At 40.3% G+C, this 18,662-nt stretch overlaps 1 protein-coding gene across 2 annotated transcripts; it reads left to right on the top strand.

Annotated features, from left to right (window-relative positions):
- The first annotated feature begins 11,604 nt into the window (after positions 1-11,604).
- On the top strand, positions 11,605-18,323 carry LOC141652457 (DNA replication licensing factor MCM7). 2 transcript variants are annotated; one of them, XM_074459926.1, is made up of 15 exons: positions 11,605-11,795; positions 11,894-11,961; positions 12,088-12,147; positions 12,377-12,600; positions 14,009-14,186; positions 14,317-14,439; positions 14,606-14,695; positions 14,963-15,105; positions 15,314-15,491; positions 15,968-16,159; positions 16,324-16,496; positions 16,605-16,808; positions 17,139-17,304; positions 17,435-17,656; positions 17,960-18,323. In XM_074459926.1, exons 1-15 carry the CDS (start codon positions 11,753-11,755, stop codon positions 18,062-18,064), a joined length of 2,169 nt encoding a protein of 722 aa, XP_074316027.1. In that variant the 5' UTR covers positions 11,605-11,752; the 3' UTR covers positions 18,065-18,323. The 2 variants fall into 2 exon arrangements, with proteins under 2 accessions (XP_074316027.1, XP_074316028.1); XM_074459927.1 differs by lacking the exon at positions 15,968-16,159 and having other exon boundaries at positions 11,636-11,795.
- Positions 18,324-18,662: the final 339 nt, after the last annotated feature.

Raw genomic sequence — 18,662 nt, 5'->3', positions numbered from 1 at the left:
TCAGATAATGAAGTCGACGGAATAAATTCACCGTCGGAGCCTCTCCCTTGAAGAGACAAAGCCAGACGAAACCGATTATGGTTCTCATGGCCAACGGGTGCAGTTGGGCAACGGCAACGTTCATAGCCTTAATTATGGCCATAACATACCCATTCAGAGGAAACCGGAGACCATACTCCAAATGCCGCATGTACACACCGGGTGTGGCCCGGCGGAGGACAACAGACGACCGACCCTCCCGGGGATGACAATTTCGTATCCACTACCGAAGAAAAAATGGCCCTCGAAAAGTTTCTCACCGAACAACCGGTAAGCTTATGGGACCAAACACGGTCAAGGCGAACCTTACAGGCATCACCGTGATCCATGACGTACTGCCTCTCATTAGGACGAGGCCTTTCCTCCTCCTCACCAAAATCATCTCCAAAATCACCACAAGAATCTTCATCCTCCCATTCCTCCGTAATCGAGGATCAACCTCCGGAGAAGGAGACCTAGGACCCTCCGACACGGGCCCACTAGGTCCAAAGATCGGCAGAAGACATGTTCACAACAAATTACTAGCAAAGAAAAGAAAAATTCGTTTGTTTACCTTCAAAGGAAAAAGTGCTAGCCGGATCAAAAACTCTGAAGATTGGAAGAAAAAAGAAGCCCTTCACTTGAGCAAGATGAAATTTTGAAGAAAATTTGAGAAAATGAAATTAGTGACCAAAATCACGAAAAAACTGCCCTATTTATAGGGAAAAAGCCCATAATAAAGGGCCAATCGAGCACAGACCCATGAAGCAACAGCCAATCAACGAGCAAACACGTGTCGAGCATGCAACCACGGAATGTCAATCGTCGCAACAGTTAAACGTCAATCAATGCAACAGTGACCAAGCGTCTTCAACACGCCCGTTCACATCCCTTCAACTATTCATCTTCCTCAACAAATTCCTAGGTATCCGGTCTCCGCCGCCACCCGATCAACCAAGCTAGGAAGCACCGGCCGGGGGCAATCAAAATCAACCGGCACTCTCAACCTTGGTCACGGCCGCCGTCATATTCTTTTCCACATCGAGTGCCCTTTACGCATCCATGTGGAGGGGGGATATGGTATACGGCACGGCCTAGCAAGAGCCACGCCGATGCACAAGAAGAAGCCGATGTAGAAAATTTCTAGAAATTACTTGTGCAGAATACATGCTCAACGTACATCGGAGCCCATACCACGGCATAGACTACGCCCTGGGGGCAAATTGATGGGGCATATTCTCGCACCGCCGACCAAGTCAACACACCGAGCAAGGTCAAAGATATCCACAAAGAAGTCAACGACTTAGATAGCCTAGCCGATGCATCCCATCGGCTCGCCACCTGGGTCTCGGCGTGACAACCCGCAAGGGACACACATCCGCGTACTCATATCCAAGACCCCTCGGCGGCGAGTCAACATTGTCCGCCGGCCTGCCATAGGTCCCTCGGCCGAGGGGTAGATCAGTCTTTCCACCTGCTAGCCACTTGGCCACTACGTGACAAAAGGTGAAAGTCTATAAATACTCCTCAACCTTCATTGAGGAAAGGATCTCACAATTATAACCTAAATACACTATTCATCTGGTAATATCTCCCTTATCTCTCTACAATATATACCTAGCCAAGTTACACAGCTTGATCCTTTAAGTTTACTGACTTGAGCGTCGGAGTGAGTACGCTTGGCACACAAACGCCCAAGCCCTCGCCTCGTTCATTGTTGCAGGGAAGGCCGCGAGGGACGATAGAAGCAAGAAGGATTCAACTCAAGACATCATACTACAAGCCACGGGTGGTAACTAATCACTGCTCTGGAATTACACCCGGAACAAAAATCACAAAAAACATACACCAAACTAAGATAATGCCAACAGAAATATGCTCAATTAGATGGAAGGTGTAAAACACATATTTTTAATATATTTTTTAGTGTATGAAAGAATTTATAAGGAACAACAAATAAAATAAAATAAGACCCAAAATATATCATATATGGTCTCTAAGTGTAGAGAATAAAAAGTTATGAAATTTTATGTAGTTTCTATATTTTTTTAATATGTAGAAATTAAATTATATGCATTTTAAAATTAAAAATAAGTATGAATTAAGCCCACCAATGAAAACAATGACACATGGCCTGTACTTAATGGCTAGCTTAGACATCAAATGAGAGCATGCCATATGGCGGTTGTGGCAGGCGTTCAAGAAAGTGGTGAAGCTGGTCATCAGAGAACCATTTCTCTCAACCGGTCGCCTATTTTCCCTTATTTTTCCTTTTTATTTGGCTCCTTTAATTGCTTGACCGGTCATGCAAAAGCTTGATAATGATGGTCTTAACTATACTCATATTTACTTACTTATTGCGAGTAGTATTTATAATTCCTGAGTTATATTCTATGGTCATACATTTATACAATCATTCGTCATCATGTATTTAGGCCTCAATCGTGATTGTGAATTGCGTCTTTAATATCTATTGGTAATTTCATGACATTGATGGAGAAGAATAGTTGATGGTCAACGTAATAAGGAAAGAGAAGAATAGTGACTACTGATTAGTGAAGGTCTCCAAATATCAAATGAAACGAAAGCTTTACAAGGAGTAGTAGATGCACAGTGTCCGAGATTCATGATTACGTGAACCATCCAAATGAAATAAATTTACTATTTACATGAGCCAATCATACGCATGTATACTTCCTCACTCTCAAATATCTATTTCTCCGATTTAAGGTGTAGGCATTGGCAGAGTTATGCACTAGGGCAGCTTTTCTTATTGTACAGTGCTCCATTTCTTATTTGATCTTAAACCTATTAATTTTCATTGAAATTGAACAACTGTATTCTTCATATATTTTGCAGTAAAATTACATCATCGTATAACGTATCTAGCCCTCATACACCTTTTCTTATTATTTCATATATTCAACTCTAATTTATTATTAATTCCTTTTTTATTTCCTATATTTATGTACTAGTTTAAAACTCGTTCAAGGCTGCACGGTTCTATAAAAATTATTTTAAAGAGATTTGTCACAAATTATTTTTAATAGGGTTACACGAGTAGTATGTTGGTTTATTTTTTTGTATCAATGTCCCAACTTTATGGTTGAGATAAGAGATCTCTTATCACTTGAAATAACTCTTTATTTTCTTGCACGATTATGTTTTAGCAACAATTCTATTTCCCTCAATGAATTAGAAAATCATGAACCTGTAGCATGTTTGGCGTAAGAGGCACGACTATTCGCTAGTTTCTTTAAATCAAGTGATGTTTTAAATACCGACACTTCGATAATTGCATTTTGTATATTGGCCAATTATCGGTTGTTCTTCACTAAAGTCTTGATGAATGCCTAGATTTCGTGGGTGCAGGGTATCCTTCAAACTGTAATTCAATTCAATGCTCAACAATTACTTGTTTCATTACACTGCATAAGATACCAAGTCTCGCTTTGGGCTGCGGAGAGTAGGCCTGGCAAACAGGTCGTAGTTAAACTGCATAAAGTAAGGGCTAGTTTAAGTTTATGTGCCTCTTTCCTTTCTGCCTTGTGAATAAGTATATGCGATTTAATGCTTGAATTATTTATGAGCAACAAGCCTCAACTTGTATGAGTGACCGACCATTAAGTGTATTTGTGCTTCTTTGATTTATTCTCGAGTAGTTGTAGTCATTATTAGTCCTATGACCAAATTTTGAAGCCTTTAAACAATGGAGGGACTGTTTTTACAAGTGATGGATAAATGAAATACATACTTCGTATATATGTGTGTCGCATTTGAAGAGATAAATGAATTACTCCGTATGATTGCGAGTCGTGTCTTATTTATCAAGCAGTATTAACTCCAACTCCCTAGGTGACGACGATTGTGAATTTCAAGTTGCACTTAGACCATTTTTATCAATAAAAGGTCACGACCTAGGTCACACGTATAAATATTACTTTTATATTCATGACCACATTATTTGACCTACTGTGGACGCGGGCCACGGGGGCGCTTGGGAAACAAGCGTTTGCATTTGTGGAGTCGCCACCAATTTTTATGGGAAATTGGAACCGTTCGAATACCTCGTGTCATGTCAAGACACAAAGTAGTGACATGAACACCAAGAACTCGTTACCCTTAGCATTCTATGTCTAGAATGACTCTCGTGGATGCCAATGAACATGGATGTTCACAGAGATCTGGAGTAAGGGGTGAGGGTACGTATTAGGAAGCTCTTTTGATCGAACACCTAATCCCGCCCGCCTCGATAGCGGCCTCTACATGTGAAAGCATACAAGCGATAGAAAATACAATGATAAATACAATAAAGGAAAATTACAATAATTACATTGGATTAGGCGATTTATGTCGAAAATACCTTTAAAACGGATAATTTGAGAAAAGGATAAAAGAATGAATTAACGAACAGATTATAAGGCGATAATACAGATACTAGTTAATTATACACGTAATTAATAACTAGGGGTCAAGGCAAAACGGGAGTTCAGAGGCAGAATTCAACCAGGAACAGGCGCAGCAGGACTGCGTCCCTTGGAAGAGGCGCAGTAGTTGCTGCGTCCGTTCCTTGGCTCAGTTCTGGCTGTGAAGCCGGAATTGCAAGTCGTTAATATTCGTTGGTGATTTTAATGATCGATTAATAATATTTACTCGGATAGAAGTGATTTAATGGATTAATTATATGCGAATGAGTCATAAAAACAATAAAACATGGATGGGACGGAATTAAACGAATTAATTACATGAATGAACGATAGATTAACGAATTAAACAAACAAATTAAGTTAAATATGATGGATTAACAATGGATATAACAATAGACAGATGGAAATATATCAAAGGTCGAATTCCAGAAACTCAATATGAATGAATTGAACTTCTAAAAGCCGGATTGATTTTAATGATGAAAACCCGCAAATATGAATTACTTGGGATTTAAGTCGGAATTAATGATGAATTATACATGTTAATGAGTGATAAATAATATACATGCGAAATAAGTTATTGTAACAAAGAATTAACGAACAAAACAAATAAAACGAACGAATTGCAGAGGACGAAGGAAGAAGAAAGGAAGCGAACTGCGGCAGCCTCACGAAGAGGCGCAGCAGGTACTGCGCTCCTTCGAAGAGGCGCAGCAGTTGCTGCGTCCTTTCTCGACGGTTTGTCTTCTGGAAATCCGTGAAAAGGGGTTTTAAAGCATGGTTTTAGAAATCGGTTTTAAGAGGTATTCTCGACATAAACCTTACATTAATGATACAAAAAGTAAATAACAATAAATAAATAAGGATTTACACCCTCAGACTTACATGTTTGACGAAACGAGATGAACTAAGTTATCGATTAGCGATGCTCGACTCGAATGTAACGAAAGTGCCCTCGTAAGAGGAAAACGATTAGATTAATTAAGTTGATTGATGTGGAGTTGGTCAAATTGGTCGGTCATGCAAACGAGGCTGGTCCTCAGAAAGATCCGAGCTTACGTGGTCGAATGTTCAAGCACATAGACGCCAAAAAGTAAGAACAAAGGTCTAGAATGCAAAGGGAGAAGAGAAGGGCGGACACTCGCGTGAGAAATATGAGGAGCGAAGGCTCCTATTTATACTAATCACGTGAAGGAATAGGGTTTTCGGAGAGACTTTGGAAGTGAATCTCGGAAAGATATGAAAAAGATACGAGAAATACGCAGAAAAGGACCTGGGAAGAGGCGCAGCAGGCACTGCGTCTCTTGGAAGAGGCGCAGCACCTGCTGCGTCTGTTCCCAAGTGGTTTCCTCATGCGGAAGAAAGATTTCCGTGTTTTAAATTATGGAATAAAGGGATAATTCGGTTTTCCTTAATATTTTGTATGAATATTACGGGAAATTGTTTACCAAAGAATAAAGATTATGAAATATTTATAAAATATGGAATAGAAATATCCGGAACATTCCAGAACATTCTGACTCGAGATTTAACGGTTATCAGAAAATGAAGACGGTTTTAGGCCCGGACTCCAAATGTACTCTAATTACTGCCAAAACGACCGTATCAGCGCGTACATGACAAATAAGAGGTAGACATTAGTGTTTGAGTGATCACTTGACGATAAACTTACAAACTGTCACAAATCGTTCCGCGTACCAAACATGCGGCCCAATCATCACCGGGTGGTTTGCGGGAGGTGCAGAAATGAGGTATCTACAGAGCCCTCACTTTGACTGAGGCTTGGACAAGGCGAAAGTCAAAGTATAGCCATCAGGTCAATCGAAGATTACAACCTGACGACTATGGCGACGCGAGGCGGTTCAAGGGGTCTGAACCAAGTACCTTTCGTCGGGAACATTTTAGAGTCTGTCGACTATCGGGGAGGGTCGTTTAAAGTCCATTAGACTACGTAAGGAAGCTCGCCAGCCATAAGAAGAGATCATACCTGAGACTTCTTTCTCGAGATGCTTCCGGAGGTGCGTAAGAGCTAAGGGTAAGCGTAAGAGCTAAAGGGTAAGACCTAAAAGATATATAAGGATTTGTGTTAGGGTGTGGGGCCCTAAAGGAAAGCATCAATGGGAAAGAGGCCAAATATAAGTTCAACTTAAGGGTAACTAATGCTTGGGTGTAAAAAACTCTTTTGGTTTGGTAACTTAAAGACTTATGAACCTAAAAGGATTTGGGATCCTAGGGTTAAGAATCCTAATTTCGGGTTTACGAACCTAAGGAAGGAGGCTTCGGTTTGGGAACTTCTTGAGAACGACACCTTCGTCGAACTCCGCGGGGAAACAAGAAATACTGTGAGTAGCAGGACACAGGCGGGAACTGCTGGGGAAAATCTGCTTGGGTCGTCTTCAAACAAACTTCGGAAGAATTCGGGGTTGATGTTGATCTCCATGTCTCGAGAGGAAGTGACTGTCGGTCGTGAACTCTCGTTGGGGAACGTAATCAGGAACTGATCTCCATGTCTCGAGAGGGAAAGTCTATCCGTTTACTCTCGTTGGGGAACATAATGAAGGAGTGTCGAAACACCTGTGAAGGAAAATCTGCTCGTTGTGACAAGCAAAGTCTTGAAAGCGATAAATAACGTGTGAATAGTCTGCTATTTGCTTAAACGCGGGTCTTGACGAAGAATGATCGTCAAACGGACCAAGAAAGATAAAATGGCAACGGGGAAGAGGCGCACCAAAGATGGGCCTACAAATAACGAACTCATAACGAATTTTCGAAAACTCGTATGGAGGGAACCTCAGGAAGAGGCGCAGCAAGAGCTGCGTCTCTTGGAAGAGGCGCAGCACCTGCTACGTCTGTTCCTGGAGTTGTCTTTTTCTGCGTAAAAACGCGATAAACAGAGGGTTTCAATTCATTTATTCGAAACGCAAATCATCCATTTCTCTCTCAAACTTCAACCATTTCCGCCAAAATTTGATCCAAAAACTTGCATTCAACATGACTAATCGAGGTATGTATATCATTCTTGCATTAATCTTCTATATTTGCTCAATTCGGATCGAAAAAATTAGGGTTTTCAACCCAATTAATTCGAAAATTTGGGGCTTTTCTCCCAAATGGATTTGCCTTGTAAAATTGGTATTAGAAACGGATAATTGGTAATATAAGGAACATAACCATGTATTTGTTTCGAATTTTCGTTGAGTTTTGAGCATTTGAGTGAAATTGAGACGGTTTCACAGCTAGACCGTAAATTGCTTCGAAAATAGCCTTAGGATTGCCCATTTGCGATGAAACTTGATATTTGGGATCCTTGGATGATGGGTAAACTTCCTACCATATCGGAATTTTGGTTTGTGACCGCTTTTTCAGGACACTTTTCTAGGGCATAATCGCCGTTATAACGAAATGCTGCCGAAATTTCGACTCGAACCTGGAACTAGGCTTCAAATTAGACTTGACTTGACCCTAATTACCACATGAGCGATCGGGTTTGTGAGAATATGGCTAAAGATGGCGAGAAAAGAGCGATTTCAGAGCTTCCAAAGGCTCGAAAATCCCTTAACTAAGGCTTGTCGTCACGTGACACGGCCTAAATTACTTAAACGTTGCAGGTGATGAGGCTTCTACTTCTGGGAGAGCTCACATGAAGATATACACTGCTGTTATCGAGGAGGCTTTGGAGCAGGCTTTCACTGCCGCGGTGATGGCTGCTTGAGACGAGGTCCACGAGGAGGAGGCTGTTGAGGAGGAGGAGGCCCCGAGGCGGGCCAACGTTGGGCGAGGAGGTCGTCAGCTGAGAGGAGCTCCTGCGTGGGCTGAGACCTGGGAGAGCAGGTACCTGCTTTGGGCTGCAGAGGGTCACCTGTCCTACAGGATGGTGTAGAGCTTGGTAAATAGGAATTCATTACTCATCACCTTCTTCTTTCATTCATTTTATTTGCTCATGCCATATCCAACTTTCATTCAAAACTAAAGATAGCTTTTTGTTTCAAATCACAATAGGAGGCCGGGAACATCAGGTCGTTCTCGGGTTACACGACAGCGATGGAGTGCTACGAGAGGCTGTCGGCGGAGGAGCGCGCCATGATCGATCGTGGAGCGTTTGGTGCCTTGGTGCAGGCCTGAAGGGATATCGCGAAGAGGAAGCTGCGGGCTAACCTTAGCCTGGTCCGCGCTTCCTTGGACCGATTCTGGGATACGACTTCCACTTTTCACATGCCTTTTGGTGAGGTGGGAGTCACTCTGGAGGACTACGACATGATTTCTGGTCAGCCGTGTGGGACTGAGGCTGTGGAGTGGCCGGAGACTGCCATGAGGGTGGACTCGACCGAGGCTAGGAGGTTGATCGGCTGGAACTTGTCGCCGAGGGCTGCTACGGTGCCTGGTTTGGTGCCCAGTTCTTATGTTCGAGACTACTTTGCGGGGAAGACCCCGGCGTCGGTGGTGATTGACGGGAGAGAGACGGCTCCTCCTCCCTGTACAGCTGAGCAGAGGGCTCGTTTGTGGCTTTGGTGGTTTCTGTCTTCGATCTACCTCGGAGACAAGGGAGAGAGGCTGTCGACGAAGCTTCTTCCCTTCCTTTCTGACCTGAGCTCCCTAGGGCGTTGGGACTGGGTCACTGCTGGTTTTGCGGTCCTCATCCGTTTCGTGAGGGCCATGGTTCGTCCGGAGTTGATGGAGAAGGGGACTTCTCCTGGTGTTGTCGGCCCTGGACTACTGTTGGAGGTATGCACCTTCATTTAGACTAAAATAAATTCTTTTTCTTATCAAATTACGAAAGATCGTCATTGACTATATTGCTTTACAGGCGTGGGTGTACTCCTACTTTCCGAGCCTCTCGCCCAAGAGGACGGAGCCGCTAGAGAAGGCCTATCCTGTGGTGAGGGATTGGGTGATGTGCAAGACGAGGAGCAAGCGTTCCTCTCACGGCGTTTACCGGCGGGATGTGAACGCTCTTCAGCTGGCCAGCGTGAGCATCTCACTTATATTCATTTCCTTCTGTATTGCTTTCAATTGATCATAAGAATGATTCCTTTTTTGTCTTGTCCCAGTGGGTGCCTAGGCCTTGGGCGGAGTACGCTGGAGCGCCTCCTTTTGTGGCTGAGGTCCTTCGACCTAGGAGCTCGAGTCGGCTGCTGCTGAGGACGTCGATGGGTCCTGTGTGGTACTTGGGCGAGCGCTTGGCTCGTCAGTGCTCTCGGGATGTGTTGACGGTTCCCATCGATCCTTCTAGGACGATGTTCAGGGAGCCTTCTGAGGCTGAGAGGGAGGCCGACTTGGCTGGCGTTGGTGGTGACGCCCTCTAAGTTATCGATTAGCGATGCTCGACTCGAATGTAACGAAAGTGCCCTCGTAAGAGGAAAACGATTAGATTAATTAAGTTGATTGATGTGGAGTTGGTCAAATTGGTCGGTCATGCAAACGAGGCTGGTCCTCAGAAAGATCCGAGCTTACGTGGTCGAATGTTCAAGCACGTAGACGCCAAAAAGTAAGAACAAAGGTCTAGAATGCAAAGGGAGAAGAGAAGGGCGGACACTCGCGTGAGAAATATGAGGAGCGAAGGCTCCTATTTAGACGCCCTGTCGCCGGCGTTCCAACCCTGCACGGTATCTCATGATACCCATATTCACTTCCTCGATTTACCCCTTTTACTACTCTTAAACCCCATTTCTTACCTTCAATGTCTCTCCCTTTCAACATTTACAGACTTGCACTTTCCAAACCCACTTATAATTCCGTGTTTTTGCGCCACGCTTTGATATTTTCTAATCAATTCAATAATGGAAACTCATCTTCGCTCCAAATTTATTAGAGTTTATGGTAATTTTCATCTTTTTTTCTTACCTTTAGTAGTTTTGGGTGTTTTTTTTTGGGTTGCAATGGGGTTGTATTTGATAAAGTTTGGATTTTTATTGAGTTTGTAATATGGGTGTGTGTGGACTTTTGTTGATTTGCTTTATACTGTGCTGGTACTTTGAATTTATAGTGCAATTTATTCAAACGCTTGCCTGCAAAGTTATAGTGCAATTTATCGAAACTAAAATTCCTACATAGGAGTTAGGTCTTCCATTTAGATCTGATTATACCGTGTGGGGTTGGAACGCCGACGACATACTGTTGTCTTGGCGGGTCGGCGGTGGCGAGCAGAAATAAGATGGGTGGGTGGTGGCAGTGGTTGGGTTGGATGACAGTGTTAATGGGAAAGAGGGAAGACACATAAAGAGCCAAGTCATAGACCACATAAGTAATTCCATATGCCACATAGGATACTTAACGTCCCAATTTGACGGAATTATACTTAAGGGTCACGTTAATTGTAATTAATAGAGTTCAGTGTTACCATTTTTCTTTTCTAATTTGCAGGGTTACCATGTGGGATCTGAAAAAGTTCAGGGTCACCATATAGAAACCCCCCCAAAAAAAATATCAAATAAAATTATGGTGTAATGGGAAAGTGGCGGGTACGATTTTATATTTTCACCCGTTGGGCCGGGTATGGTTTTGAAAATTTGTACCCACCATGGCTGGTGGGGCGGGCATGTGTATGCGTTTTTCTCAGTGGATACAGGTACGGGTGAGCCTATATCCACCACCACCCGCCCCATGATATCCCTAATCTTTACAAACTATCTCTTACTGTTAATTTAGTGTTAATTCAATTCAGTTAGTTCTATTAAATTTAATTTAGTTCAACTTTATTAAGTTGATTAATTTTTTTTCGACCGAAAAGAACATGACCAAACTAGTGAAACTACTACTCCCTCCATTCAACTCCACTTTGCAACTTTGGTTTTTACATGGATATTAAAGAGCGGATTAAAAAAAGTATTAAAAGTACATGTGGAAAGAGAAAGAAGAGGTTAAAAATATTAAAAAAACATAAAGGTGGGGTTTTATGGTGGTTAGTGTGGGGTATGTGTGGCATTTTTTGTAAATAAAGATTTTCAATAAGGATATAATTGTCATTTTTTTAGCCAAATAAGGAAACCTGTAAAGTGGAGTTGAATGGACGGAAATGGAATACATGTAAAGTGGAGTTGAATGGAGGGAGTATGAAATTAGAGAAGGGAGGAAGTACCTTTGTACTATATTTAGAAATTTTAATGATATTTGACCCGTATCAAGTCTTAAACCCGTGTATTTGACTAATTTGCAAGTTAATAATCTTGGCGCGCTCCAGACTCCCATTTCCCGCCAAAACAGAATCCCTTTAGTCTGCAACACACAGTTCCCTCTTCATCTCGCCGTCAATACTCATACCCTCCTCTAAATCTTCTTCCTCTAAATCTTCTTCCTCTTCTTCTGCAAAAATGGATTCCATGGCGAACGAAGCTCTCTACGAACACCACCAGTGTATGTTTTCCTCCTAATTTCTCTCTCCTCTCACTTCTTCCTTCTTTCTTTTTTCTCATTTTCCTTATCTTATATATTTTTTTTATTGATTTTTGCAGCACTAGCGAAGGACTTCCTCCTCAACTTCGCCGACATCCATGGCGACGCCAAATACATCAACATTCTCGTAATTATTCTCTTCGATTGTACTAATTATCATCATTTCTGTTGTAATTTGTCTAATTTCGGATTTCTAGGGTTTTATTGATACCTAAATTGCTTATTTTTGTTGTTGTTCCTTTTCCTGTTTCAGCAAGATGTAGCGAATCGCCGCTATCGAGCTATACAGATAGATCTAGAAGATTTGTTCAATGTGAGCTTCAATTTCTCTCTCTATTTGTGTATATCTACTCGATTCAATTAGGAAAATTGTTAATTTCATTAATCGCTACTTAAGCTAGGGTTAGGATACAATCGACGATACAAACGACAATACGAAGATAATGCAATAGATGATTTCTCATTTTCTTCCGTATTTTTTCATATATTTGTGTCACAGTTTGGAGGTTTTAATTTTAGGAGAATTGTTTGTTTGTTATTAGTATAAGGATGCGGATGACGAGTTTGTGAGGAAAGTTACGGATAACACAAAGAGGTACATAGGCATCTTTGCGGAGGCGATTGATGAGCTGATGCCGGAGCCAACTGAGCCGTTTCCTGATGATGATCATGACATTTTGATGACTCAGAGGTCTGAAGAAGGCGCTGATAATGCTGATGGTTCTGATCCACTTCAGAGAATGCCGGCTGAAATTAAGCGCTTCTAGTAATGCTTCCTTTACCAATTAATCATTATTGTTACTTGAATGCTTTGGAGAAAAGTTCTTGTAGTGTGCTTAGATGTTATGTTAGCTATTGAAAATGCGGAGAAAATTATGTATGTGGAAAATGTAGAAGTTAGGAATACAGTTATTTTAAGCAAGTGTCTGTTTTGCACTGCAAGTATCATAGAAATCGATGCCTGAGGTGGTGAACTTGTTAAAATGCTTAATGACTTGTTGAGTGCTATAATTTTAGAATGATAAATGATGTGGAGCATAGAAGTAAGAACACACGCGAATTATATTTGTAGATAGCTTGTCGGAACTTCACAAGTGAATTCGGAAAGCTAGAGTGCACTGTGTAGCTTTTGCGGAGTGGGGAATACTGAGGAATCAAGTGTCTGTATTTACGGTCAAGTAACCTGTCAACTTGTTATATGAGTTTGTCTGTCATGGAAAGATCATGGATGCATTGTTAAAGTGCTGACTTCATCATTGCTATTAGGAAACAAAGTCGTTCTTGAGTGGTTGTTAACTTGTCATGACCTGTTTTGTATTAACTGCTTTAATGCCAATTCATTATGGTGAAGTAACCTTTTATCTTGCTTATTACGGAGTGTCATGGACCTTTTTTTTCCTTCTCTGTGAAGTGCTTCAAGTGACAGTAATGAGATACGGGAGTGTCAGTCAATACGCATGTTTTGAATGCTCTATAACTTCATAATGCAGTGAAGTTTACATAAGGGTATCTTCAAAGGTTACTTATGTATTTGGAAAATAGAGTTGTAGCAGTGTGTTTAGTTGTTATGTTAAAGCTGCGGAGTAAATTATGGATGTGGAAAATAGAGTCGTAGAAGTTAGGAATACAATTATCTTAAGCAAGTGTGTTTGTTTTGTACGATGAGTATCAAAGAAATTGATGCCTCAAGTAAACTTGTTAAAATGCTTAATGACTTAGTGAATACTACGGAGTATAAGGTTGGAATGATAAACTAAGTGGAGCATATAAGTAAGAAGTAAGAACACGTGTGAATTACGTTAGCAGATAGCTTGTGGAAACTTCACAAGTGAACTCGGGAAGGTGTTTGCGTGGAAATATATAAGCTAGATCGCCCAATTGTGTGTAACTGATTCAGTGAGAGGAACGATAAGGAATCAAGTGAGCTCCATATTAGAAGTGTCTGTATTTACGGTCAAGTAAGCTGTCAACTTGTTATGAGTTTGTCTGTCATGAAAAGATCACCAATACGTCGTTGATTTCATCATTGTTATTACGAAAAGGATTTGTTCCTGAGTGTTTGTCATGGACTTTTTTTTTCTTCATCTGTGAAGTGCTTCAAGTGATATTAATGAGATACTGGGTATCAGTAAAAACATATGCTGTTTTTAATGCTCTATAAATTCATAATGCAGTGAAGTTTACATAAGAGCGTCTTCAAAGGAGCGACCTTTTACTATCCGAGAAGTGAAGGCTTCTTACATAGGACAGCTTGTTAGGATATCTGGGATTGTAACTCGCTGTTCGGATGTAAAGCCTTTGATGCAGGTGGCTGTGTATACTTGTGAAGATTGTGGTTTTGAGATCTATCAGGTAATAACTTTATTACAGAATATGTAATATGGATAAATGAATAAATGTTGCAAATGTGAAAACCTTGTTTGAGGCGAAAAATTTACTCTTCTAGTGCTATTATTTTTTAATTATTTTGTATTTTATATAGGAAGTAACGGCTAGAGTCTTCATGCCGCTGTTTGAATGTCCATCAAAACGTTGCAAAATGAACAACACAAAGGGAAATCTCATTCTTCAACTCAGAGCATCAAAATTCCTGAAGTTTCAAGAGGTTGTCACACCACTTATTTAACCATTTATGTGACTTATCCAAACATAGGAAATCAGTTTGCTCTAACAGAGTAGTTTATATTTTATATTTTTAATTCTAATTGCTTTGCATTACTTCCCCTATTATTTACTTATTCAGTGGTCTAACTGTTCTGATTACATTGCAGGCCAAGATTCAAGAGTTAGCTGAACATGTTCCTAAAGGGCATATCCCGAGATCCATGACTGTTCATTTCAGAGGTGAACTAACAAGAAAGGTTTGTGTCTTTTATACGTGCATGATTTTAATTTGGAAGTTAAGAAAATATTCTTAGATAATTTCATTGGTTGACTCGTTGAAGTGCACGATTATCTATTCAATTTAAAACAGCATTGTAGGTTGTATAAAAATTGATAATATGTATCTCCTCAAATCCAAATATATATATATATGGATTCTGCTAGATTGTTCAAGCAGGGAGGATGCAATATCTATTCAATTTATCTGTCGTATTCTAAAAAGTTATATTGAAAAATGTTTCCAGGTCTCTCCTGGTGATGTTGTTGAGTTGTCTGGAATATTTCTTCCAATGCCTTATACTGGTTTTAGAGCAATGCGAGCGGGCTTGGTGGCAGATACATACTTGGAGGCTATGTCTGTTACTCACTTTAAACGAAAATATGAAGAGTAAGCTCTTTTCACTTTTGTAATCTATTAAGTTTTTCAATTATCCCGGAGAATTTGAACTCTTTTATCTTATCACAATTTAGTATGTGTAAAATCGCTTTTATTCCTTCCTCATCTTTCCTTTCTTGTGTCAATATTTGAACTTGCAGGTCATGGACTTAAAGAGTCACTATGAAAATGATATAATATTTTTTCTTCTTCTTGACAGGTACGAGCTGAGAAGTGAAGAAGAAGAAGAAATTACCCGCTTATCCGAGGATGGAGATATATATAACAAGCTGGCACGATCGTTAGCTCCTGAAATTTTTGGGCATGAAGATGTCAAGAAAGCTCTGCTTTTGCTTCTTGTTGGCGCTCCCTCCAAAAAGTTAAAAGATGGAATGCAGGTAAGCAAATTTCCACATCTATAGTTGATTTGATAGAAAAGATAGAGAACTTTCCTTCGTCAGGTGTACAGCTGCGGGTACATCGTTACCTCTGTAAAGCTTGTCACTGGAGGGCGCACACTGTTTTGGTGTTATATTAATTATAAGTTTTGGTTTAGCACTACCGTTTATCCCCCCTTCTCCTTTTGCTTCCTTATGAAGTGACTTCCTTTCTCACCTACTTCATCAAGCGATTCTGTGCAAGTTTCTGTTTTGGCTTTTCATCAATATTTGAAGTTACTTGGTGGGCTTAGTGAAGGCAGGAGGCTTTGGATTCACAAAGTCCTGACTTTTGATACAGCAATTTAAAGTGTCAATATGGTCTTTAGCTTTCTTTCGAAACCAGATTACATTATTGTGGATAAAGTGGCAAGTTATCTGCTATTTTTCTATTTCCTGTTTCTTTCTGTGCTGATAATATCTTTTTTATACTGTAGATCAGGGGAGATGTCCATATTTGTTTGATGGGTGATCCTGGTGTTGCCAAGAGTCAGCTTTTGAAGTACATAGTTAATGTAGCACCGAGGGGTGTCTATACAACTGGGAAAGGAAGCAGTGGAGTTGGTCTGACAGCTGCAGTACAAAAAGACCCAGTCACCAATGAGTTTGTCCTTGAAGGTGGCGCATTGGTAATATTTCCTTTTAGAGTTCTTTAGTTTGCTTCAGTGAACAACCCTTTTATTGATCCCTTTTTATTAAAGTTTAAGCAGTTTCAGTTAACATCCCTTGAATTTGATCGTATTGCTTGTGAATCAGGTAAACTTGTGCTCATTTACTGTTTTTTTGTTATTAGGTTCTTGCGGATATGGGTATATGTGCTATTGATGAGTTTGATAAGATGGAGGACTCAGATCGTACAGCAATACACGAAGTGATGGAGCAGCAGACAGTAAGCATTGCCAAAGCAGGTATCACAACTTCACTAAATGCGAGAACAGCTGTTCTTGCTGCAGCTAATCCAGCCTGGTAAGATGCCGTTTTTTCCCTCACTAATTTATGACATGTATACACTATATTAAAATGCTTAATTTTGTTGATTCTTTAATTCACCTCGAAGCCACTAAAATTTTTCAGGGGAAGATATGATCTTCGGAGAACTCCAGCTGAAAATATAAACCTTCCTCCAGCTCTTTTGTCAAGGTTTGATCTTCTTTGGTTGATCTTAGACAAGGCAGACATGGATACAGATCTAGAACTGGCAAGGCATGTGGTCTATGTCCATCAAAATAGGGAATCTCCAGCGCTCGGATTTACTCCATTGGAGCCGTCCGTTCTAAGGTATGTATGCCTTTTGCTTTTCTTTGGAGCCGCAGATAAGAAAAAAGGCAATTTGCTTTTCTATATTAGTGTAACACTCCATCCTATTTTAACTGTCGCTATTTGACTTTGACCAATAATTTCTTATAATAGCATTAGTTAAAAATTTTAATTAATAAATCAAGACGAGTTTTAACTGTCTGTCAACATACGCGACTAACATTTCCCCTAGTGTACAAAGATTTGATGTCTTGCTTTTCTCTGTGACGTTCTTTCCTTGACTTTATTATAACAGTTGCATGATTTTGGTCTCTCTTTTTTCATGTTTCTGCTACCAAAATTGATTTGTAGGGCATACATTGCTTCAGCAAGAAAAGTATCTCCGTCCGTTCCAAGAGAGCTAGAAGAGTATATTTCTACTGCATACTCTAGTATACGACAGGAAGAAGCACGATCAGATACTCCCCATTCCTATACAACTATTAGAACACTGCTCAGCATTCTTCGACTCTCAGCTGTAAGTCCTATTACGAGAACTTCTTACCAATTCACTATTAAATCAATTTGAATACTTTTTCTTACAGTGGTATATTAATTGTTCACTGAGCATCTCACAACTCTTAACAAAACGGGTATGGTTTTGACAGGCCTTGGCAAGACTCCGTTTCTCAAACACTGTGGCTCAAAGTGATGTGGATGAGGCCCTTAGGCTGATGCAGATGTCAAAATTCTCCCTGTACTCTGATGATCGCCAGAAATCTGGTCTCGATGCCATATCTGACATCTATTCTATCTTGAGAGATGAAGCTGCAAGAACTAACAAGATGGATATCAGCTACGCTCATGCTCTCAACTGGATTTCTAGAAAGGTTTGTTGTTGAGTAACCATCGAGTCTCTCACCAGAATTTGTGCATATTATTACAGCAATCTGTGTGTTAATAAAGATAAAAATTGTTTCCGGATAACACATTGAAATTATGTCGTAAATGCATGGACACACTATAAAACAGAGTTTAAAGTCGGTTTTTGCATTTTCGTATCTAGTATGTTAAAAAAATAAAAATGTTGGGAACAGTAGTAGCTGTTTTGGTCGGAACTTCATCCCGTCAGAAAAACAATTGAATTTAGAATGATACATAGTGCTTAACATATTTATGTGATGGGTTTGCAGGGTTACAGTGAAGCACAATTGAAAGAATGTCTGGAAGAATACGCAGCTCTAAACGTATGGCAGATCCATCCAAATACTTTTGATATTCGATTTATTGATGTCTGAATCCTGTTTGCCATTGATCATGCTCAAGAGGGAAGCCGGGAGCTGGATGTCTGCAGTTTATGTCGTAGGAACGAATGCTTGGTTAATCGCTGATATACCAATGCCATTTGTATTGATGTAATTTTATGTAGTTTTCGTTGTTTAGATATTTCATTTTTACCGAAAAATCATGATTTCATCTGGTACTATTGGTTCTGTCAGTACACTGATTGACTTCTAGTTTCTTACCTCATCTTCTGGATAGCTAATGTTATGCAACTTTATTCCTTTGTCATAACTAGAGAGATGGTTTTCGACATAAACTAGAGAGATGGTTTTCGACTCGTTAATTTCACTTTTATTTAGCTTATAAAACCCACATAAACTAGAGAGATGGTTTTCGACTCGTTATGTGTCATAATGTTCAACAATGATTATTAGTTAATTTGGGTAGATAATACAAAACAGATAGGTCTGTTGAGCCACATCGGGAGTAGCAATCTGACCAGTGGAAATAAAAGAGAGTGCCTAGGTCAGTTGAGCTGCCATTTTTGCAATTTTGAGAATTACAAATGAAAAAGAAATATAAGGAACTACACCAATTCTTATTTCAGACCAA

This window comes from Silene latifolia, chromosome 4 (genome assembly GCF_048544455.1).
Source record: "Silene latifolia isolate original U9 population chromosome 4, ASM4854445v1, whole genome shotgun sequence".
Taxonomy (NCBI): Eukaryota; Viridiplantae; Streptophyta; class Magnoliopsida; order Caryophyllales; family Caryophyllaceae; genus Silene; species Silene latifolia.
This window is presented reverse-complemented; position numbering and strand designations above follow the sequence as displayed.

Coding starts and splice junctions, on each gene's coding strand:
- LOC141652457 (XM_074459926.1), top strand. CDS start 11,753: ATGGATTCCATGGCGAACGAAGCTCTCTACGAACACCACCAGT. Junction 11,796..11,893: donor TCTCTACGAACACCACCAGT/GTATGTTTTCCT, acceptor TGATTTTTGCAG/CACTAGCGAAGGACTTCCTC. Junction 16,497..16,604: donor GCTGCAGCTAATCCAGCCTG/GTAAGATGCCGT, acceptor AAAATTTTTCAG/GGGAAGATATGATCTTCGGA.